This window comes from Hemicordylus capensis, chromosome 1, assembly GCF_027244095.1.
Source record: "Hemicordylus capensis ecotype Gifberg chromosome 1, rHemCap1.1.pri, whole genome shotgun sequence".
NCBI classification, from domain to species: domain Eukaryota; kingdom Metazoa; phylum Chordata; class Lepidosauria; order Squamata; family Cordylidae; genus Hemicordylus; species Hemicordylus capensis.
The window spans coordinates 332834846-332852868 of NC_069657.1; the positions used below are offsets into that span (position 1 = coordinate 332834846).

The 18023-nt window shown below is 43.5% G+C and overlaps 1 protein-coding gene across 3 annotated transcripts in view; it reads right to left on the bottom strand.

The window, feature by feature from the left end:
- Nucleotides 1–5221: 5221 nt before the first annotated feature.
- The window catches only part of DDO (D-aspartate oxidase), a 28598-nt gene continuing 15796 nt past the window's right edge, over nt 5222–18023 (bottom strand). For all 3 annotated transcript variants that reach the window (XM_053301550.1, XM_053301640.1, XM_053301722.1), the window contains 2 exons: nt 16516–16692; nt 5222–7867 (listed from right to left, as the gene is read on the bottom strand). In XM_053301550.1, coding sequence (XP_053157525.1) covers nt 7300–7867; nt 16516–16692 — 745 coding nt within the window. In that variant the 3' untranslated portion in view covers nt 5222–7299. The remainder of the gene's footprint in view (nt 7868–16515; nt 16693–18023) is intronic.

Sequence of the window (18023 nt, forward strand, 5' to 3'; positions counted from 1 at the left end):
TTTGTTTATTAAAATATGTCATACCCTGCACTTCCTATTCCAACAATGGGACCTTCAAGGTGAATAATGACAATTCAGTTAAAAACTGAGCAAGAATTGGATTCAGGTTTCTAGGTCACAGCCACAGCGGAAGAAAGCTATTCTTGCAAAGCATCAAAATGGCATCAATGCTGGGATTCCTAAGGCAGAGCACTCCAAATTCTGGTCACTGCAGCAGAGAAAGCCTGCCCCATGAACACACCAACTGAGCCTCTACTGGTGGTGGGACGTGGCTCAGGACCAACACCAAAGATCTGAGTGGATGGCCAGAATGAAGTGGGATGAGGCAGTCTTTCTAGTATCATGATCCCAAATCATGTTGGGCTTTCACTTTGAACTGGACTTACAAACAAACTGGGAACCAGTGAAGTTGATACAATGACAGAGTTCCATAAACAAAACAAGTAGTTCTAGTAAGAACTAATCAGCCTACTTTCCATTCATTATCTCTACATCTGGACTAAAACTGGTGCAAATCAAGGTCCACAAGTTAGATCTCTTGTGCCTCAAATGTTCATGTGTCCGCCATCTTGGATCGGGATGAATGTTGTCATTACAAACTGCACCATTGAGGTGTCCCTGTGTGTCATTTGCTACAACTGTTCCAAATGTAATTCAAATTGGTTAGACAGTCTTCAGGTTAGTGTATTTGTGCCTCAAAAGTTTATGCATCCGCCATCTTGGATTGTGGTGGGTGACATCATCACAAACTACACCATTGGGTCATCCCTATGTGTCCATTCAGCTGTAGCAAATTTGGCTCAAATTGGTTAGACTGTCCACAAGTTAGTGCACTTGCATCTCCAAAGTTTGCATGTCCATCATCTTGAACTGAGGTGGAGGACATTGTCACAATCTTCACCATGGAGGTGTCCCAAGTGTCCCTAAAGCTGAAGCAAATTTGGTTCAAATTGGTTAAGCGGTTCACAAGTTAGCCCACTTACACCTCAAACGTGTATGTGTCCACCATCTTGAATCAGCATGGATGATATCATCACAAGCTATGCCATTGAGGTGCCCATGTGTGTCACTCACTGCAACTGTACCCAATCTGGTTCAAATAGGTTAGGCAGCCCACAAATTAGCCCACTTGCACCTCAGATGTTCACATGGTGACCATCTTGAATTGGAGTGGATGACATCATCACATTCCATGCCATTTGGGCATCCCTATGTGTCCCTACATCTGTAGCAAATTTGGTTCAAATCAGTTAGGTGGTTCACAAGTTAGCCCATTTGCACCTCAAAGGTTTACACATCCGCCTTCTTGGATCGGGGTGGATGACATCATCACAAACTACACGGGTCCCTATGTGTCACTTACTGCAACTGTATCTAATTTGGTTTAAATTGGTTAGACAGTCCACAAATTAGCTTGCTTGTGCCTCAGGTGTTCACATGGCTGCCATCTTGAATTGAGTGGATGACATCATCACACACCACACCATTTGGGCATCCCTATGTGTCCCTACATTTGTAGCATATTTGGTTCAAATCTGTTAGCCAGTTCACAAGTTAGCCCCCTTGTGCCTCAAAAGTTTACACACCCACCATCTTGGATCAGGGTGGATGACATCATCACAAACTACGCTGTTGAGGTGTCCCTATGTGTCCCTACAACTGAATCTGAGTTGGTTCATATTGGTCCAGGCGTTGCAAAGTTGATAGCGAGGGACACATGGACACACAGACAGAATGCTGGGTGATCTCATAAGCCTACTGGAAAGGAGTTCAGCCCCACTGAACTCTGTCTGCCACATTTTAAACCAGCAAAGTTTGCAAAGACTTCAAAGGCAGCTCATGTACATTGTGATCATCCCATATTCAGACTGCAGCAGCCAGAGTTTTGGCCACAGCTGGCACACCGGCCTGAGCTGTGCAACAGCATCCTTGGCCACAGTCACCACTTAGAAAACCAGGAGCCATGTTGGGTCCAGGAGCATGCCCAAGCGGCTAACCTGGTTTTTCAAAGGAGGTGTGACCCTGTCCAAAACAGGCTGTCCTCCTAATCCTGGATCCACTTTCCCACTAACCAAAACCAGTTCTGTCTTTTCAAGTTTAAGTCTCAGCTTGTTTGCCCTCATCCAGGCCTTCACTCATTTCAGACCCCAGCTCAAGACCTCCACTGCCCCTTTGGAGATAGATGATAAGGAGATCAAGAGGTGTCATCAGTGGCACTCAGCACCAAACATCTGGACCACTTTCCCCAGGCATTTCAAGTAAATGTTGAATAACACTGTGCGGGGGTGGGTGGGGAGGATGAGCTGCATGTGAGCAGTCATGGCACTGCATACTGTATATGCAACACCAGGGGTGTATTTACCCACAACGTTCTTATAAAGCCTTTCCACATTTCAGATTTCTTTGTGCAGCTTTGCATCTCATTTACTGTCTGGAATCCAAGCCTCTTCCCTCAAGGTTGCACTTCTACAGTGTGGTAAGTGGCACAACAACCTCAGGTTGGCCACCTCTGGGCTACAGCAACAAATCTCAGGGTTGCATCCGTACTAAACCATCACACAAAATGTTGCTTGTGTGGCAAACAAAGCAGTTCAGTATTCAGGGAAGGTGAACCGCTCTGCACGGTGCTCAGAGTCAGGGCAAGTGGTAAGTAAGAAGTTGCAGGCAGAGTAATGCTCTGACAGTTCAAGCACATCTTGAGGCTCACAACTGGCCAGTGACATCAAGATAACAACAGCAACTGTCATCTCCAGTTGCCTGCAGCCTCCGAGTGCAGTTTATGATATACTGCTCTGCTGTGTAGTTTGAAGGATTACATTTTGACACTGTATTGCATAAGAATAGCAAATGCTGCTTATTGTATGTGTCTGTGTTCCTGACTTAAGGCTGCTTGAATAGGAAGGCAATTCCAGTGCACAACAATATTGTCGCTGCGCCTGTAAAATCCATGACAAAGGTTTTGTAATTGGGCAGGGTGACGGGTGTGTGTGTCTTTAGACACTTTCCCCACTCAAGATGCGAATTGACTGGTCAGACAGCCACAGGCATAGCTTTCTAATCATGTGACTGGACAATCTCAGACTTTGCAGTGTTATGATACAATCTTATTTATTCCTGTTTCAGCATCGGAACCAAAACCATCTGCGGTTTTTAACACACAGAAATTCTGCAGAGCACCCTCCATTCTGACAGTCCTACTTCTTGAAGGTGGCTCAAACAAGTGTCTGATCCAATATTGCCCTCTGCTGGAAAATGGAAAATGGAAGCACACACAAGAAATAATGCAGAAAAAAGTGTCAATTGCATGCTGCATTGGAAAAGAATATTCAGTAGAATAATTCTCTGAAATATTCCCTTCAGTTATAATTAATGCATTGGCAAATATTCTTTTCCAAGTCACCAGCACTGAAAAAGACCATTGGTTTCTCCCAAATTACTACATTTATGCTATTATTATCTATTACCGCATATGGTAAATTTGTATCATATTAAATTTGAATCTGAGAATTATCTTCTTCTCTTGGGAATGTTGTTTTGGAATAATTGGCCTGATTAAGTATTTAAAACGCTGTTGAGAACAATATCAGGTAGAATATGATGATGTTCCAAAAAAAAATTTTTTATTTTTTTTTTAAAGTGTGCTCGCTCAACTCCAGCCTCCCGCCAGCTGCACCATATGGAGGGGCAGTGAGCGGCAGCCAAGGCAGTGAGTGGTGAGCAGCTCTGCTTGCTCTGCCTCAGCTCTCAACGGCACGGCAGCTGGCATGGCTGCTGCCATGTGTGCGGGGCGGGGGCGTGGCAGTGGCCAGCAAGAGACGAAGGGCCTGCTCCCTGCAGCGAGGCTGCCCACATGCCTGCCTCGGCTCTGTGGGGGAGTGGCGGCAGCAACCAGTGAGTGACAAGCAGGCTGATCTGCTCGGCGAGGCTTCCTGCATGCCCGCCTTGACTCTGGGGCGGGAGTGGCCGTGGCGACGAGCGAGCAGCTTGCTCAGTGAGGCTGCCCGAGGCTCCGTCTCAACTGGTGGGGGGAGTGGTGGTGGCCAGCGAGCGGCAAGCAGCCTGCTCTGCTTGGTGAGGCTGCCCACGTGCCCACATCATCTCGGGGGGGGGGGGCGAGAGCAGAGAGTGGCCTGCTCCACTCGGTGAGGTTGCCTACACGCCCGCCTCTGCTTCAGGGGGGAGCGGCAGCCAGGGAGCAACGAACAGCCTGCTCCACTTGGCATGGCTGCCCACATGCCTACCTTGGCTCTGGGGGGCGGGGTGGAGTGGGGGAGCAGTGGCAGCAGCCAGCGAGTGGTGAGCAGCCTGCTCCACTCGGCGAGGCTGCCCAGCGAGTGAGCTGAGGGGCTGCTGGCCTCTGCCGCCATGGAAAAGAGTGCCCACCCTTTCACTCCATTAAAATAAAATAACACATCACACATACTCCACGAGTACATTGGCCCAAATGGAGCAGCAGGAGGGGCAGATAAATGGGTTTCAAGAAGAATATGGACACTCCTGCCTGGAAAATACGTTTCAGGGGATGGAAAATATGAATGGCCATCAGCTTACAATGAAGCACTAAACCCTTTACTCTCATTTTGAAACCGTTACCTTATTCTGTCACAGTTTGCAATGCATTAACCGTTGCAAATCTTGTAGTCTGGAAAATGCCCAGATGCCTGTGCCTATTTTTAAAAGTTTAGGGAGAGGGGAGCTGGTCTTGTGGTAGCAAGCATGATTTGTCCCCTTAGCTAAGCAGGGTCTGCCCTGGTTGAATCTGAATGGGAGATTTGATGTGTGAGCACTGCAAGATATTTCCCTCAGGGGATGAAGCTGCTCTGGGAAGAGCAGAAGGTTTCAAGTCCCCTCTCTGGCTTCTCCAAGATAGGGCTGAGAGAGGTTCCTGCCTGCAACCTTGGAGAAGCCACTGCCAGTCTGTGAAGTCAATACTGGGCTAGATAGACCAATGGTCTGACTCAGTATATGGCAGCTTCCTATGTTCCTATGCCTCTGCAGAGTCTTCTGGCTCCTGGTAGCTGGTGATAACCAGAATCTAGTCTTTTTCCTCCAGAGGGAGGGTGCAGAAGGAGTTGCAGATAAACTCAGAGGCTGGCTGATGGTAAGTATCCCAATCCACAGAAGCAGACCTCCATTGCATAACTAAATCTTATAGTCCCTGGTAGCGACTGGTGATGCAGTCTAGGTTGCAAGTCAAAACACAGTTCCCTTCTCACATACATCCAGAGAGACATTTTTTATTATTATTCATTCATTCATTCATTCATTTATCTATTTATTTATTTAACATATTTGTATACTGCCCAAAATACAAGTCTCTGGGTGGTTTACAACAAAACAAGAAAAAAAGTTAAAACATTACAACAATCTAAAATTTAAAATATTGAAACTATTTTTAAAAAACCATCAAACTATTACAACTATCTAATTAAAAGCCTGGGTGAACAAATGTGTCTTGACTGCCTTCTTAAAAGTTGTAAGAGATGGGGAAGCTCTTAGTTCAGCAGGGAGTGCATTCCAAAGCCTTGGGGCAGCAACGGAGAAGGCCTTTCTCTGAGTAGCCACCAGACGAGCTGGTGGCAACTGCAGACGACCCTCTCCAGATTATCTCAATGAGTGGTGTGGCTCATAGCCACATTCTCTGAGATACCCAGGGCCCAAGCTGTTGAGGACTTTATAGGTTATAACCAAGACCTTGCATTTTGCCCAGAAACTTAAGCAGCAGCCAGTGTAGATCTTTTAAGATAGGAGTAATATGGTATCTCCGAGATGACCCAGAGCCTAACTGGGCTGCCGCATTCAGGACTAACTGCAGTTTCTGGACTACATACAAAGGCAGCCCCACAAAGAGCACATTGCAGTAGTCAAGTCTGGAGGAGTTGACATATGGCTTATGTAAATACATTGAAATACACACACACACACACACACACACACACACACACACGAATTTTTTTCAGAAACAGGCATAGACCAAAGGAAATGGGCAAGCCATCAGTGATGGGATGACTACAGGATCATTCTCAGCAGGCCTACATTGCTCAGGGGCCTCTTTTCTTGCTGCTTCATGCAGTGACCTCTTAATCAAAAGGTAGCCCTCCATCTTCCTAATTCCCACATAAGCCTTGCAGCCTATTCTCAGCCAGCTGCACTGTTTGGAGGGTGGGGTGGGAGGTATCTTTAAAAAATACGGTGGTGTGACGCTTGAGATTAGTATCTGGATCTGAATCAAACTGGGTGCCTACAGGCCAATTTGCTTTCACAGTACACACCCAAATCGACAGCCATCTGAATCAGGCTGAATCAAAGCAAAACAACCTGCATCACCCCATTTCAAATTGGATGTGATTCGGCACTTTGGAGATTTTTAAAAATGTAATGGAAAACCACAACTTTAAAATATTGCAGCACTGAACTCCCTGGATCTATTTGTCTGCAGTATGGCAGACCATGCCGTCAGAAGTGGAGAAGTTACAAGCATTTTGTGACAAAAGTGGTGTGTGTGTGTGTGTGTGTGTGTGTGAAACTTTAATATATGCATTTACAGAAACGCCTGCACCTATTTGTCTAAAACTGGGCAGACTTCATATCCTCAGAAGGCTCAGTTATTCCTGTAAATTGCAATTTTAATCCAATTTTGCCTTAAAACAAGAGAGATATAGTAGCAGGGGGAAATCTTTAAAGTATACTGTATCTTCACAGAAATCCATGACCCTATTTGCACTTTGGGAGGCTTCATGTTCTCAGAAAGGGCTACCATCCCTGCAGTTTTCATTACATTCTGCCAAGAAATGTCTCCTTTACCATGTCTATGGGTAAAGATTGGATTCCCAAGTGAAGTGACCATCTGAATTGGGTTGAAGTGAATAGAAATGTGCAGCCAAAGAGACTAAGTGAACAGCCCCCACCCCTCTGAAGTGGCATCTGAAGCAATCCTTCCTTCCTTCCTTCTTCCTTCCTTCCTTTCTTTTCCTTCCTTCCTTCTTTCAGAGCCTAGGTCTACTAAACCATGGTTACTGGTGACTCTACATAATCAAATAATGGGGAACTGCCCTCCTCCTTTCTTCAAACCTAGAGGTCTTGAAAATAAACTAGGAAATCTGTACAGGAAAAAGTATGCAAGTAGATATATTATGCAAAATATGATGACTAGCATCTAGAGCAAGTTATCAAGTGTTCAGTATTAATGTTATATATGTGAACATATGAACCAATCCTATGGCACCATTTCTGACTTAATTTTACAATAAACTATCTAGTGATACTGCTAATTAATAAAAAGCGAGATTGCCTTAAAGTTTATAGCTTTGCTTTAAACCTAGACATTTCCAACGTTCCAATGTACTCTTTAACCAGCTGAGTTGCTTCTCTGGCTGTACCCTGGTGCGTTGAAAAACCACCACCACTATGCCCATAATTGTGGACCACCAGTAGCTGCTCATTACCTCGGAACAATATCTCCTTCTGCAGTCTTACAGCTGACCTGGATGGCCGCAGCCCCACCCTCACCTTTATATCCTGAGCTCTCTGAAGTGAGGGTTCAAGAGAACAACATCGGTCAAATATGTTTTTGCTGGTACTAGGATCTGGGGACAGATTCCAGTCATCTTTTTGCCTTGTACCACCTAATGTTACAATGTGTATCCCTGGATAGATATATGTCAATCCATCTCCATCACGAATAAAGTGTTTGACCCATGGGGCATGAACTTTGAGAACTTGACCTCTGATGGGATGTATCTCCAGGTCACCCACCAACTTCCTGGATCCAATGCCTGAGCAGTTCACTATGATGTCATAGTCACTGTGCAGTTCCCATAAGTCTTCTATTTTTCTAGCCTGAACTTGGCCTCCATTTTCTTTCAGCCTGCAAAGAAGATAATAGAAGTTAAACCATGGTAGTTGTCTATTAATATGAATTATTTCCTTGATTAATTATTAGACAGCTCAAGGACATAAGGAACATAATGTAGTTAGTGCACCCACAATATATAATATAGACATATATTTACATAGTTATATAAAATAGATATATAATCAACTAATGATGATGCTCATCTTGTATATCATATCCCCAAGAGTAGAAATGTAAAAGTCTGGGGGTGGGGAAAGTGTGTGTGTGTATTTCTTTTGTCCAACACATTTCCCCCAATTTTTCCAGTGGAAAAATTGGTCATCCTCAGTATCAGGCAATTACAATTTCTGTATATTGTAAGCATATAGTACAATTCTTAAATCACCTGGGGGTTTTATAGATAGGGCTTTCCCCCCGAATCCACTCCTGACTGGAGTGTGCCCATCCACATATTCACTGGATTTAACCAAACATCCCTGCAGGCTATCAGGGACCAGGACAGACAGGGCTTTGTTTTTCCCTGAAGGGAGGCTGCGAAATCTGGCTTAGCCCGAGGTATGTCTGACTTAAAATAATCCTCTATTGCCAGCAACTTTTGAAAAAAAAACACCTCTATGTTTCTCCCTATGTTTCTGCTAAGCTCCAACGGTTGTCTCTGATGTGCGTAGGGGAGCAGTCGAGGGCTATGTGAATGCACCACCTAATCCCCCGGATTAAACTGTCTCAAATCTGATGTGAAGTAAATTCGCTCCTTGGATACCCCACAGCATAAAGCCCTGTCTGTAAAACCTCCTGGTGTGCTTCAGATTCCTCCATCTTAGCAATAGCACTTACATTTATATACCGCTCTATAGCCGAAGCTCTCTAAGCAGTTTACAATGATTTAGCATATTGCCCCCAACATTCTGGGTACTTCCACAGCATGTGAAAGAAACTGGCCTATACTTGAAAATATGCACACCAAATCAAGAAACAAGCTAACAAGAAATAGAGAAGCTTGTTTCAATCTATGCAAAGTTTCAGTTCTCTGAAGTCCACGGAGATGAAAGTCAAAGTTCAGAATAGGTAGCTATTAATCTTTCAGAAACTGATTTCTGATTAAAGAAACTTGAGATGGTAGTATTTTTCCAGGCTATGTTATTGAGCTAGTTCAGATGTCATGTGTTAGTCTGGATCCTGCAACATTCCCAAGCAAGAATGGTGGCTTTGGACATCATGGGTGGTTGTGGTTTGTTTCTGACCTAAACAGAAAGTACCCTGGCCGATTTAGGTTAGAAACAAACCAAGACTGGTCATGTCATATGAACCAACCAATATTGGCTTATTCTCACCAATTTGCTTGAAATAAACCTAGATATGTGATCCTGTTCAAACTGTGGGTTCATATCTAGGTTTATTTCAAGCAAGTGGATTAGTATTAACTAAGATTGGTTAGTTTGGATATGGATGTCATAACCACTCTCGATTCGTTTCTCACTTAAATTGGAATTCTTGGGAGGTTCACCCCCACAGGAGAGAGGGAAATTTGTATTATGGATGCTCAGAGACATTGCCTGGAACCAGATTTTAAGCATAGTTCTGTGTGACATCTGAATGGGCCCTTTGTTTAAATGACATCCTAAAGGTTTAATGTGGCTAATTTTATTCACAATTATGACACTTATTGAAGAGTTCAGTGTTATTGCAAAGTTTCTCATTATCAAGATTGACTGATAGTCCATAACAATGTGATCTGTTAGGCTGGAGGCAAACTGTTTTCCACCCTTCCATCCAAAAAGTGTTGGAAGCAGTTTGAAAGAAGGATTGTTGCTTGTGTGTATATTCATTCCACACTTGCCTCTGATAACAGATGTGTGTGCTAAAAAAATTACTTCAACAGTGTCTGCAGAATATACCTCTTCTTCCAATGGACAGAGCAGCTATATCTGTTTCTAGGATATCATCTTTCTGTAGAAATCTACCTTATGTTCCTTTTGCTCTGCCACATTATTTTATGGAGAAACAAAATGATAGAGAGATAATAGCTTTTATTAAAGTTCAGCTAAATTTGATGTCACCAGATGTTTTAGAGGGAAGATATAGGCCCTGTGGGCTAAAGTCTCTAGGCCCTGCCCCTGTGGTCTAAAGTCTATAGAAGATCTTGTACATATCATTATACAGTGCCCACTGTACAAGAGAGAGAATTACATCTAGGGCATACCTTGAAGAATTATATGACAAAGTCAGCCAATGATGCAGTGATTTATTTGCTTTGTGAACCGAAATATGTAACTGTTGACTAGTTTCAATCTACAGTTATAGAGGAAACTTCCTGAAAATGCTGTGGCTTGCTGTGGGCAGATTCTTAAATTTAAGTTGTTTCTCAATTTTTATTTGGGCCATTATTTTACTTGTATTGTGTTGTGTAATTTGTTTCATTGGTGTTTATTGTATTTTATTGCTGTTTTGCTATGGTCTGATGACTGATGCAAATAAAATCTACCCAACTGGAATCAAGTGTTGCAGGGTTTTGTGTTTTTTATCTACCTATTATTTAGTATTGTTAATTCTACCAGACAGTACAATTTTATGTGAGAACATGTACATAATGTGAAATCCCAACTAAGTTAGTCATGACCACGCCCTACTGTAATAAATGAGACATGAGTAATTTTAGTCCAATAGGATTTAGTCATGACTAACATAGTCTGGATCTCCTCAATATATTTTATATCCTTGAAGCGGTAAAGTAAGCTTAGTTCTTATGGCAGACATGATGAATAAAATTATCCAAAGTTGACATCCATTGAAATTAATAGGATATTAGGTAATGCCTAATTTGAGTAATTTTCCTTATGATGTCAGCTGCTAAGCAAATAAGAAAATAAGTATTGCATGTATTTTAATTTATCTCAAAATTTCCATTTCCTCCCTATAAACAAGCGTCGCGGGGGCAGCAGGCAATAACTTCATTTTATTCATGACTTTAGAAGTTCCAGAAATATTACATCTCTACCCAGAACTGTTAATGTATATACTGAAGAATATAAGCCATAGGTAAAATTTGGAGGGATACTGAACCTCAAAGCCTCTTAAAGGTAAAGGTAAAGTGTGCCATTGAATCAATTTCTACTCCTGGCACCCGGTCATGTGGTTTTCTTTGGCAGAACACAGGAAGGGTTCACCATTGCCTTCTCCTATGCAGTATGAGATGATGCCTTTCAGAATCTTCCTATATCACTGCTGCAGTGGGGATTCGAACCGGCAACCTTCTGCTTGTTAGTTAAGCATTTCCCTGCTGTGCCAGTTAAGGTGGCTTGGTCAAAGCAACTTAGGTGGGTCTTATTGTGCCCTTATAAAACATCTGTTTGTTTGCAAATGTACAGGTTGAACCAGTATTATAGGAGCACAGAGGTCCTCACACTACTTGCACACTACTTGCCAAGTCGTGTGTGTGTGTGTGTGTGTGTGTGTGTGTGTGTGTGTGTGTGTGTCAAATTAAAGCCATAACCAGATGTGTATTTCCACCATGTCTTGCATCTCTGTCACTGGTCCTTACATATTAACTGTACTCTCAGTTGCAACGCAGTAACACCTAGTTTCAGTCTGTGAAAACCACCTAATATTAAGCTCATAAGGTTGGGCCCAAACTCCTGGTAACATGGAGCAATCATTCAAACTCTGTGCCATCCTTTGAATGATGCCATCACAGTGCATCTGGCAATACTGACTGTGCTCCCAGCATAGGCTGGCATTGGTGTCATGTCCTGAGTGTGATTATGAGCCAGAACCAGCAGGCATGCTGCAAACTGTGACATTCACAGAACAGCTTCTATACCCCATCCAACATTGTCATTTTCTACAGCAGAGGATCATAGGTTTTCAACAAGTGCAGATTCCCTTTTGGTATCTTTTGATGGCGTATCATAAATAAAGCTCAGGGCCCCTGAGGGTACACAATAAATTACACATTTAATCCACACTTCCTTCTGACTCCCTTAGTGGGAAAAATACCCCTGCATCATTTATTTCAGCTGCTTGAACTCCATCCTTCAAACACATAATTTGGCACAACCTCCATTTCATTGCGGTGGGTTTTGTGCCAGTGTATCACTTTGAGGATCAGACTGCTCCTTTGGGAAATCACAGGAGTGTGAAACAGAAATAAGGGGCAGCAGAGAGGCCTCTGTCCACAGGCTTGTCTGACAGGTACTAAATGGATTCTGCAGTTCAGTTGGGCATCAGCACCACGTTCAGTATTGTTTAAGAAATGAAACATGACAGAGCCTGTGTTCCTATGAGAAAGCTCGTATGTCAGACAGTACTGGAAGAATAAAGAGCACTCAGTGTATGATTATTCCAAAGCAAGCAAGCCTGGCCCATGGTTTAACATGGCATGGAAACAGCAATATAATTTGACTGCCAGCCAGCTCTTAGTTAACATTCGACGTTTCCCCCTTACACCTTGCTACACATCCGTCTGAGGGCTAAATGGAAAAATGGCACTGTTTTTAAAGAGGAAATTTTGCTCTCCTGCTCATCATACTAGAATTTGGGGTCACCAGATGAAACTGATTGGCAGTCAGTTCAGGGCTAACAAAAGGACCATAATAAATCAATTATGCAGTTGCCGATATGATGATGGCCATTAGCTCAAATGTTTTTTAAACAGGACTAGACAAATATAAGGAAGATAAGGCCTATGAATGGTTATTAGCCATAATAAAGGTGAAGTGTGCCATCGAGTCGGTGTCAACTCCTGGCGACCACAGAGCCCTGCGGTTGTCTTTGGTAGAATACAGGAGGAGTTTACTGTTGCCATCTCCCGCGCAGTATGAGATGATGCTTTTCAGCATCTTCCTATATCGCTCCTGCCCAATATAGGTATTTCCCATAGTCTACATACCAGCGGGGATTTGAACCAGCAACCTCAGGCTTGCTAGTCCTTTCATTTCCCTGATGTGCCATTAGGTGGCTCATTAGCCATAACACCTAAATAGAATCCCCTTGTGCAGCTATAGTATTCCTCTGAATAACAGATGCTGGGGACAAACAGGGAATGGACATAACCTTCATGCCCTTCTTTATGAGTATCCAGAATCTGGCTAGCTGCTGTTGGAAATAAAACATTATGCTCCCTGGACCCTTGTGCAATCCAGTAAGACAATTATTATGTTATTACATTTTAACACATTATAGTTGGAAGCATTATGTCTTTTATGTGAAAAATTCAGAAACAAAATTAGGATGTGGATGTCCTGATTGCTGGACCAGGACAGATCAGATTGCACCCAACTAGGCTGTTCTCTAAATACCCTGTCAAATCCATAAACCAGCAACTTTAACAACTAATTTGTTTCAGTATTTGCAAAAATTATTGGTACCTTCTGCATCCACAGGTCAGATTCAAATATTCCCAAGATACAGAATTTACATCAAGTACACCTTACACAGGAACATAAGAAGCTGCCATATGGTCCATATTTGTCCACCTGGTTCTGATCTGTCTACCCAGATTGGCAGCAGCTTCTCCAAGGTTGCAGGCAGGAATGGCTCTCAGCCCTATCTTGGAGATGCCAGGATGGGAATGAGGAACCTTCAGCATGCAAGCGTGCAGATTAAACACATAAACCACATTCCAACACAGTGTTAAACATGATTATGACCATTACAATAAATGGGCTTGTTAATGTCAAAATGATAACCTTCCTCTTTATGCTTCCTGCCCAGCACTGCGACAATATAGAGGTTGTCAGGAAACTGACAAGCTACAACACATGGGTGGCAGGCTGGGTTCAGTTCAGAGGTGTATCTAGGGAAAATAGCGCCTAGGGCAAGTACTGAAATTGCGCCCCCTGTCCAAGCATCATGATCTGACACCCATCTTTGAGATAACTTTACCATAATATCAGCTGAAAAATACAAGTCAGGCTCGTTAATCTTTTAATATTTCAAAAACTATTTAGCAGTGGACTTAGCCAGACCAAAAAATGCTGGAAAACTACAAATTTCAGTATGCTGGGGCTCATGAAATACCCAAATACTATGTGGAAGTGTACTTGGAAAACTAAACAGAAGTGCCTGTCTAATTCTCTACTATGCATTGTAGCATCACCATTACGTAAGTTTTAAAAATCAATGGAGAATTTGACTTTTCCCAGATACTCTGTAAATAATTAAAGGATATGCAGAGTACACTGTGTCACTGCTTGGAATATATTCTAGTCTTTCAGAAAGACAGTTAAAATGAGAGAAAGAGAGCAAGAAACTCCCAGTGGGCCTTAATATTAAGGATTTCACACTGATTCAAAGACAAACTCACCATTAATAGCCATATTAGCAAGACATCACATTTAACTCACTTATCACAAGAAGCAAAGTAAGAGCAAATGAATACAATCCTAGCTCATAAGCGTCAGCTCAGTATTCACTAGCCCTGATTCTCTGTACATAGTGCCAATCTGAATATGTGTACAGTGACTTATATTATATATTATATAATTTTTTTACCTGTAGCCCATTTGGGGGGCTTCCTAAAGGCTGGGGTTTTTGTGTGTGTGCAAAGGTTCCTCCTCCCCGCACTGGCCTCTAGGGCCTCGCAGGGACCATTTGAGCATGTGCGGTGGCCATTTTTAAAAATAACCTTTTTTTTTTTAATGGCCACTGAAAACAAAATGGCCACCGCGCATGCTCAAATGGCCTCTGCAAGGCCTGGCATGACCTAGGGCCTCACAGAGGCCATTTGAGCATGCACAGTGGCCATTTTGTTTTTGGCAGCCATTTTTTAAAAAAAATAATTTTACAAAATGGCGCCCCTTCAAGTGGCGCCCGGGGCATGTGCCCTGCCTGCCCTACCCTGGATACGCCCCTGGTTCATTTTGGTGGATTACAAATTGGGCAGGATTAATTCAGTTCAACTTTCCCAACATAAACAAAGTCCTCCTGGGAGTTATTCACACATGGCTTCATGCTTCAGGGTAAATGTTGAGTGAAGCCACTTCGAACTATACTCATGGCATTGAGGGAAGCAGCCCCTCCCCTCTGCTCTTGGATTTTGTTTTGAAACAAGTTCACATGGCATGTTCCGTGTTTTCCTTCCAGCTAATGGGGGAGGAGAGAGAGAGAGCTTCCTTAAGAGCGATAGCTGCATTTCTAAAGAGAACATCCCTCTTATCATGCTAATGATTCTACATCAGTGCCTCTCCCTATTTGCTCTGATGTTTTCAGAAAAAGGAGCTTAAAACCAGCATTTTAAAAATCTGGAAATACATCAAGATAAGCTAGAATTTGCATCACAAAGCCCAATTTGTGTGTGGTGTGGGTCCAAGAATCTCGGAGGGGCTTCAGGGTAGGTTTGGCTGGTGTGTGAACACACATACTCTCTTCTGAAGGTGATTCAGGGTAGACGCCCTGTGTGTAAAGCCTCCAGGAGATCTGGACAGGGCCCAGTGGACAGGGCAAGTTTGTAGCTACAGTACAACAAGGTAGGACATTGGTCCCTGGTTTGCTGATGGAGAGCTCATTTTTCACTCTCCCCCTCCCACCTACCCAGCTCACTAGCCCAGTGTTTGCTCCTGACTGGAGTGCTTGTCTTGATTTCAAGCTAGAGGAGTCCTCTCCAGGAGGGAAAGAAGAGGGAAGGAGTGTCAGGCAGCATCCCTCCTTCCTCCTCTCCCTGTAACTGGCTCCCCTCCTCTCAACCCACAGATGGACTGACAAACTGGGATGAGCCTGAAGCGTTCCGGCACCTCTTTGGAGAGGCGCCAAAATGCTTCAGCTCCCTGATGCCAAAATGTTTCAGCGTGGGGTTCTCTTAAGAGGAGGCGAGCAGGTCCTACAGTACCTGCCTGTCCTCCAATCCCCCGCTGGCCTGCCGTGGTGCTACCGTAATGTGAAAACTTCCATGCACATGGCAGCTTGTGCCTCTTGCCCCTCTAAAATGCCGTGCCCTGGCAATGGGGCGTGTCCCTGGCATCTCTTGAGCAGCGTTGGCACATAAATGGCATCGGCGCATGCATCGACGCCATTTGTGGGGCCAGCAACAGCATGCTGGCAAAGCAAAAGGCTTCCACACATGCGCCGATGCCATTTACATGCCAACGCCGCATGAGAAATGGATGCATCCCATCACCGCGGCATGGCACTTTAGAGGGGCAAGCGGCACAAGCTGCTGCTTGCACGGAAGACTTTCCATAACAATAGCAGTGTGGAGGGCTGGCGGGGGCTTGGAGGATGGGCAAGTAGGACCTGCCCACCTCCTTTTAATAGAACCTCACGGTGCACATCCCTACTGACAAATTTAGCAACAGTGTTCCCTCGAACAGGGATTCCCAGATGTTGTTGACTACAACTTCCATAATCCTCAAGCAAAAGCCATTGGAGCTGGGGATTCTGGGAGTTGTAGTCCACAACTGGGAATCCCTGTTAGAGGGAACACTGTTCAGCCGTGGTGGAAATGCTGACTGATGTTCAGTGAAAGCATTTCCCTCACTGCTGAGTGTGTCAGTCAGGATGAAGAAGGGGTGGGCTGAGCCTTAGCACTTAGCCAGCCAGTCACAAGGAGAGAAGGAGGGAGCAGTCAGACCAGGCCAGGTGAGTGGTCTGGCCTTATGTTGTAGAACCCGGTCCACAAGGCTATCCTAATGTTGTCAAAATAGAGCCATCCATCAAAGCACACATACCTTTTCTCCAACCAGAGAAGATAGGGTGGGCAATCACATTTCAAAGTAGTAAAAGCCTGACCAAATTGATGCTGTGGAAATTTCTTCAATTCCTTTGCAGTCATTGAGCGAAACCCCAAAACCACATCAGACCAGAATGGAGTCTTTGCATCAGGAATGGTTTTAAAGATCTGCCACCTCATAGACATGAAAAAGAACAATTCTGTAAACAATTGTATTCTGTGGTGATATATTTTTGCTCTCTCTGAAAATAATTATTTAGGAACCAACTTACAAAATATATTAGAACAATTCAGACTTTATGCAGGAGCAAATGCTCTCTATGGCAAAACCAGCTCTTTGGTATGTTTATATGATAAATGTCCTGGTATCACCTGCAGATACTTTATTTTTAGGTGAATGTATAAAAGCATGTTATAAATTCATTTCAAAAACATTGGGCAGCATCCAGACTAATGCTGCCTTTGTGTTAGAATGTTTCATGCCCTAGAATGTTTCATATGCAAACATTTTTGCCACTCCTCCCCTTCCCTCTCTTGCCCCTCTGATATATGTCCCTGAGGGACCTGAAGCCCTCAAGGACATATTTCTAGGGAGCATTGGAGAGGAAAGATGGGGGACTAGCAAAATTGTGGTGCATGCAAAATATTCTAATGTGAGGCAGCATGTCTCACCAGCCCCACCTTCTGGGCTGTCACCACCTCTCTTTTCTTCTCTTTTCCATCTCTTTCCTCCCAGGCATACTGTTTTGGTTTTCCCAGCACCACCCACAGGGCCAAAGTCTATTGCCATCCCTCTTCTCTCCCCTCTCCCTTCCCTGCCATTATGTATAAAGTGTCCTCTGCTTGCATGCTTGGTAGTTTGGCTCAGACTTTAAGGACTGCCTCCTCCCATATGACCCCTTAATGTGTTTTTGGGTGTTCCTGCTTTCAGATGCAATTAGGGTGGCATATCCTTCATATTATCTGTGAAATATGCCCCACAACCAGTTCCATGAGGCACCAACACTAATAGTTTTCAGATAACAAGTTCAGACCTTTTTATTCTCCAAGGCTTTAAATGGATTATCTGTGGTTCTGCTATTTTTATCTAACTGATTTTTACTGAAAATTTTAACTGCTCTGCTGACTACTGGGCTACTGCTGCTAGTATTTGTCAATTTTATTTGTGTGCTTTTATGTTTTTAATGGGTTGCGTTTTTCATTATGTTTGCACTTACAAGAACAATCAATAATACATTACAGCAAACTGAAGTAAATAAATATGCATATGCAGTACAAATCTATGACAGCAGTGAGAAAGTACTGAAAAAATATTTTCCATCATATAAGAGTATAAGAAATGTATGGTGCCCTGAAGTTTTAAAAAGACACTCAATGGGGCTTACGGTCCCATAAATTGTCATTTTGTTATCAAGGCCAAGCGCAAAGACTTTTGAAGCCTTCACTCACTGCTGGTGATTTAGAATCATACTATTTCAAAACTATTACAGCTGCCACCCCAACTCA